Below are 6,687 nucleotides of genomic sequence, written 5' to 3' on the forward strand. Positions count from 1 at the left end.
GAAGTTCAAGAACTTCCATGAAATAGGATCCCGAAGGGCCAAGAAGCTCTAGACATTAAGGTTACGGCCGACCAGGGCCTCAAGGGCTTGGTCTCTATGGCCGACCAAGAGTCCTTGAAGCTGACTCCTCCACATGGAGGGTTAGGCCGACTAGGATGTCCTCAAAGGAACGTCTATAGTCATCCGGAACTAATAGGGATGGCCCCTAAGAGAAGGTTCCAAGAAAACCATGAACTAGAGCCAAGGGATGCTCCTAATGAAGGCAAGAACTTCCACGGAAACAAGTTTCATAAAGACTAGAACCCTTACGGAGGGAAATAAGTTTCACGAAGAGTAAGACGCTCACGGCTACCAAGAGTCAGTGACGCCTAGCCCCTCACAAGGAAGGATTAGGCCGACTAGAACTTTCACAGAGGAAAATAAGTTTCGTGAATAGTAGAACGTTCACGAGAACAAGTACATAACGCTCACTAAAAAAGGGACAAACGTCCAAAAAGAGCAGAATTGGCCGACCAGGCCACATGAAGGCCTCATAGCCGACGGGAACCCATGTAGGGTTGATCCAGACCCTCCTAAAGGTTTTTTGGTGGAACTCCTATGAAATTCCTTGAGAATTCTTGAAAAATTAGGCGCCCGATGAGAACAAGTTCCGCGAAGACTAAAGAGTCCATGAGAACAAGTTCCACAAGGCTAAAGAGTCCATGAGAACAAATTTCGTGAAGACTAGGACATCCACGAAAACAAATTTCATGAAGAATAGAACGTTTACTAGAAAACGATCAGAAAATCCTGGCTGAGGCTAAACACAAATCGATAGTCTTAAGGGACAAAAAAGCCCAGTAAGTTTAAAAGCCCAAAGAAGAAAGCCCCGAAGTGGAACGTTCCAGAATACTCCAATAAATTCTAAAGGAAATAAATGAATAGGGAAGAAAAATTCAAGAATATTCCCAAGAATTCGAGAGAATTCTAAAGGAGGTATTTAAATATATTAAAGTCCAATTATAATTAGGAAGAGGCCCGATAAAAGGCCCAAATAAGGCCCATTCCAAGTTAAATAAAGAAGAACCCCAATAAAGACCAGGATTGAGGTCGAATTTGAGGTCGTGAATTCTATTCGAATTCTTTCGAACAGACACCCGAAAATTACGGGTAAAAAATACCAGGATTGAGGTCGAAATTCAGGCAAATAAGACCAGGATTGAGGTCGAATTCCCAAATCAAGCATGATATTTTTTGAGGAAAAGGACATAATTTTCGACCTAGATCCAGGTCGAAGGTTCGACTAGAATCCTGGTCGAAATCCTGGTCGTGAATTCTAGTCGAAACCTTACGACCAGGAATTAAAACAAGGACAAATTTTTGACCTAGATCCAGGTCGAAGGTTCGACTAGGATCCTGGTCGAAATCCAGGTCGTGAATCCTAGTCGAAACCTTACGACCAGGAATCAAAACAAGGACAAATTTTCGACCTAGATCCAGGTCGAAGGTTCGACTAGGATCCTGGTCGAAATTCAGGTCGTGGATCCTAGTCGAAATCCTTCGACCGGGATTGAGTGGCTGGCCCAAAATTCGACTAGGATCCAGGTCAAATTTTCGACTAGGATCCTGGTCGAAAAAGGGCTGAAAATTAAAAAAAAAAAAAAAAAGTTTGTGAAAAATTGCAGAAAATTTGGAAAAATCCCAGAATTAAGGGAAAAATCCAGAAAATTAAGGAAAAATCCCAGAATTAAGGGAAAATTCCAGAAAATTAAGGGAAACTTCCTGGAAATTAAGGAAAAATCCCAGAATTAAGAGAAAATTCCTGAAAATTAAGGAAAAATCTCAGAATTCAGGGAAAATTCCAGAAATTAAGGGAAAATTCCTGAAAAATACCAGAAAATTCCTAAAAAAAGGGAAAAAGGTAAGAAAATGACAGGAAAGTTCTAAGAAACAACCCTGAAGCCGTGTACAAGGCAAATCGTTGTAAATGTGTAGGTCACTCCACACTTTACGCCAAAACGATACCCTGTAAGGGAACGAATGAACTTAACTTCTGCGAAATCTTTTACAATTTCCCAGAAGTTGGGGGACAAATGATAGGGAATAAAATAAACCCTGATTGCGTAATTAATATCGCATTAATTGTATTGACATTGGGCTGACAGTTAAGCCCATTCGAAGAGGCCCAAGTCCTTTGAATAAGGGCCCAAAAATAGCCCAGGAATATAATTGGTATTAAAGTTAACTAAACCAGATAAGGTCCAACAATGAAGCCTAGTTAGAAAGGGCCCAAAACCCTGATTATTAATTAATTTCGTAATTAATTAATAAGGGAAAAATCAGCTATTAAGAAGAGTCCCAATAAGGACATAAATCCTAGTAGATTAGCCTCCAAGGGACCTAAAATGATAAAGAATCAGTTTCCTACCACTTAGGACTCCAAAGTCCATTCTAATTCTGAGACTTGCCCACCAAGTCTCCTAACCCAAGTCCAAATCAAGGACTCCCAATATCTATATAAGGGGTCTCACCCCACCAATAAGAAGGACGTTTTAGACTTAGTCCCTGGAGGACATGAAAGTCACTACGTCCTTGGTGAGCCCTCGCCGCCATAGCCCCGAGGGCAAGTATCACCAAGAACTACGTTTTTTGACTTGATCCTTGGCAATCAGCAAGGTACATAGGCATCTTGTTAAGGCAGATTGAGCCACGGAACACAAGAGCAGTCAAATCGAGCCTCGAAGCTCACGTTTCTTAGTAATAAATACAGCAATCATATACCATAGTTTTTGATCCATAATAGTATACTTGTTTGTTAACTACTTCTCTTATTGGATATGATTAATAATAAAACTAATAGATAATGTAAATTAAAATGCAATAAGTCAGTTGTTCAGTGCTCCTACAATAGGCCTTGAAAATTCACAACAGTGGTTCAAAATGACAAAAAACCATAAAATGTCCTTGCATTGTACTTTAAAACACATGCAATGTAGGAGAATATTTAAGAAACTTAATCATTAAAACTACTTAGAAGAATCATGTACAGGATGAGTTGAGTAGCACAATGCTCACACTTGGTGTTCCCAGGTGAGACATGTTCAAACTTTTGCTATATAATACACCATCAACATGAAAGTCAGGCTCAACAGTCATATCGCAGAGGGATACCACAAAAATACAAATCACAGTGACAAACTGACAATTACTCGACACGTCAAAAAAACAACTACAATAGAAAGAACACAACTATTTTGAATTTACAACATATAAGACTGAAGTCTATACTTTAGCAAAAGTTACAATCTACGGGTCATGCGGTAGAGCTTATTAAGTTTAATTTTAAGTTTAATGTTTATACCTAGTACGGTGGTCTTTAGTTTAGTAGTCCCATTTCTTGCGGGGGTGTAGGTGCAGGTACATTGGGTCTTTTGCTTTGGTGTCAAGCTCGTAAGTGTCGTTTGGCTGGTTTATATGTAATTTTGCGTATTTGAAAAAAAAGGCCGAAATTGAATAAAATTTGTAGGCGTTAACAACAAAAATCTAGAAATTAAGACACAAAGACAACTAAAAAATAAACACTGACCTTTGTGAATTAAGAGGCTATCTTCACTATAAATTCGAACATCTCATCTTTGTTAATTAATATACTATATTCACTATAAATCCGAACACCGATTTTACTTGAAATATAAATTCAAATGTTATATATATATATAGGGTAACACTCCATGAAGTACCCTCTTATATAGAGAATCGTGCAGAACCATTATTTAAAAATATAAATATATAATTTATTTTATTTGTCATCATATATAATTATAAATTTTAATTATCAAGTTAAAAATCAAAGTTACACAATTTTTTATTTAAAAAATCATTGAAATTATTAAAAAAAATTAAATTGGTTCTATAGTAGAATCACAATAGAATCACACTTATCAAAAATTATTCCACTTTACAATCAAATTTTAAAATCAAGTAATTTTATCAAATCTTAATTGTTAAATTTTTTATTATATTTATTATTCTAGATTAGCATCAAATTATATATTTTTTTAAAATAAAAATTTTACAATTTGTGATGAGATTTTAAAATAAAAACAATGCTTCTCCACGGTTCTCCATATAAGATGGTTCTCTACGGAGTAAAGGCCTATATATATATATAGAGTCTTACTCCAATACAAGCTAAATTAAAATACAAACTACACATCTCACACACAACTCCACCTCATTCCCTCTATTTTTAATTGAATTTTTTCCATTAATCGGTGAATTCTTTTTAAAATCTAACTTCACTGTATTTTTCTACATCCTCCAACAATCAGTATGAATACCATATTTGATATATTTCGGCGATAAATCAGTAATTATGCCTACGAGAATAACTAAAATCTACTGGTTCCTGAAATATTACTGATTTCAGCTTAGTGATTCAGTTAAGTTTAAATACTGATTTCTGGTCAAAATATAGCAAATATGTTATGCAAATTGATGAGTGGGAGATGGAGAAAAATATGATAAAATTATTTTTTTAAAAAAGTTAAACGATTAACGGGAAAAGTCAAATTAAAAATGAAGGGGAAAATAATACATAATGCACATGTAAGAGAGAGAAACGGATTAAACATGTGCCTCTTATTGGTTTGTAGTTTGTATTCTAATATTGTTTTGTATTTGAGCACTTGCATATATATATATATATATATTTACATAAATTTGACCTCTTGTACTCTATAAATCGAACACCTGTTCTACTTAGCAAATATAAGTATAAGTTGCATACAACAAAAACTAAAACACTAATTGTTATTTTATGAAAAATATTTTATTATAAGACCAAGTACAAATTCGGCAATGAAAAATTACATGATAAAATAAAATCATCACAACTGGTCTGCATAGATGCAAATATATGATTTATTTATATTGATTACCCAGTATGTGTCCGTGCAGAAGACCAGTATGTGTCCCTACAGAACACCTAATCATGGACGTACATGTAATTTGCGTCGAAGGTAGAGTGCATTCTTTTTTTCCCAAAGTTAAACCATTCATAGGGTGATCGTCGATGTCCTCGAATTTCTCATCCCAGTAGGTGGTTCCCAGTTCAAACTATAAAGAATATTAGCAAGTCCAAACTCCACGTCGATTGTCTTATGATAATTCTTGCACAAATTCTCTTTCCGGCACCAAATGGGAGATACTCAAATTGCGTTCCCGCGTAATTATAGTCAGATCTTTCCAAAAATCTTTCAGGCTCAAACTCTAGGGAATTCTTCCAAATCTTTGGGTCTCTTCCAATTCCCCACTTGTTTACATAAATAATGGTGTTAGATTTGATCATGTACACATGAACTTCATCCTCGCTAAGGATAGAGGTTCCCATTGTTACTCGGGGAATTAGTACTGGACCCAGAGGGTATAATCGCAATGTCTTCTTCATAACTAGTCTCAAGTAAGAGAGATTCTGAATATAATCTTTGTTGACAATTTCTTTCTTCCCGGTCACCCTTCTAATCTCTTCATGAGCTTTTTTCATGACTCTTTGGTTACAGATTGATGCTGTCATTAAAAAAACCAACACACTTCCGGTCGTACCAATTCTCCCACTGAATATATTCTACAAACGTTTAAAGCAACAACTAAATTCATTGCTTGGAAATTCACATGGCCAAGACGTGTGTGCCAAGGCATGATGATTCTTCCACCTTAGATTTCAAGCTAGATGGTTTACATGCCTCAACACTACTAAAAATAATAGATACGACATCGGTGCTTAGACATCAGTATGTAATGCACCCGATGTTAAAAGCCTGTTTAACATCGATTTAAAAAAAAACGATGTTAAAAGCCTGTTTAACATCGGTTTTACATAGTCCTTTGTCTATGTTCAATTTTAAAATAATAACAAATTTATGTTTTTCACTTTAACATCGGTTATTTATGCTTACCGTTGTCTATAACCATTTCTAAAAAATGACTAAATAAATGTTTCAGTTCCCCCGCTAAGTACCATAATTTTCCCCCGTAATAAAAAAGTTAAAAAATTATTTCTCCCTTTACTCACACTCCCATACATCTCTAACTCTCTCTCTATCTCCATCTTTATCTCTCTCCCTCTCTCCCACAAACCTCGACTCACACATAAGGGCTCTCTCCCTCTCTCAAACTTGCGGCTCTCTCTCTTTGTTGTCTCTCTCTCAGACCACGATTGCAATTCTCTCTCAAACCTCCGCTCTATCTCAAAAACCCTGATTCTGCCTCTCAAATATCGAACTTCATCTCCTTCAGCTCTCTCTCTCTATGTCTCCTTTCTTACCGCTCCTTTCTTGTAAAACCCAATTTAAACCTAATACAAAATCACTGAATCGAGATCTGTCTCTCTCTTTCTCCACTCTACCTTTGTATTCTCTATTACCATCTCTTTCTCCTCTCTCTTCCGTCTCCCTATCTAGATCTTGGTGGAAGATTCTGGCCATGGTGAAAGCGATTGTTGATGGTTTGAAGAAAGGGAAGGAGTTTTTCGTTACAAATCCGGCTAGAAATTGGTGGTCTTATTTAATTTAGTAGCTTAAAAGTTATCCATCATTACTCTCCCTTTACATCCGCTATTCCTCTATAAGTAAGAGTTGTTGTCCTCCATTACTCTCAGTCTGCCCATAAAGCCTTTCTTCATGTGCATTCAATGATCCTACTGTTTCT

The 6,687-nt window shown here is 36.1% G+C and overlaps 1 protein-coding gene across 1 annotated transcript; it reads right to left on the reverse strand.

Annotated features, from left to right (window-relative positions):
- Positions 1-5,092: 5,092 nt before the first annotated feature.
- On the reverse strand, positions 5,093-6,464 carry LOC141696510 (xanthotoxol synthase-like). The gene is made up of 2 exons (XM_074500642.1): positions 6,305-6,464; positions 5,093-5,547 (listed from the first exon to the last, which is right to left on the reverse strand). The coding sequence occupies exons 1-2, from the start codon at positions 6,462-6,464 to the stop codon at positions 5,093-5,095; spliced, it is 615 nt and encodes a 204-aa protein (XP_074356743.1).
- Between the last annotated feature and the right edge of the window lie 223 nt (positions 6,465-6,687).

This window comes from Apium graveolens, chromosome 11 (assembly GCF_009905375.1).
Source record: "Apium graveolens cultivar Ventura chromosome 11, ASM990537v1, whole genome shotgun sequence".
In the NCBI taxonomy this organism is placed as follows: Eukaryota; Viridiplantae; Streptophyta; class Magnoliopsida; order Apiales; family Apiaceae; genus Apium; species Apium graveolens.

Excerpts from the sequence above, each read along its gene's own strand:
- LOC141696510 (XM_074500642.1), bottom strand. The coding sequence starts at position 6,464 with ATGGCCAGAATCTTCCACCAAGATCTAGATAGGGAGACGGAAGAGAGA. Across the intron at positions 5,548-6,304 it reads GGTTTTACAAGAAAGGAGCG|CATCAATCTGTAACCAAAGA; the intron begins GTAAGAAAGGAG and ends TTTTAATGACAG.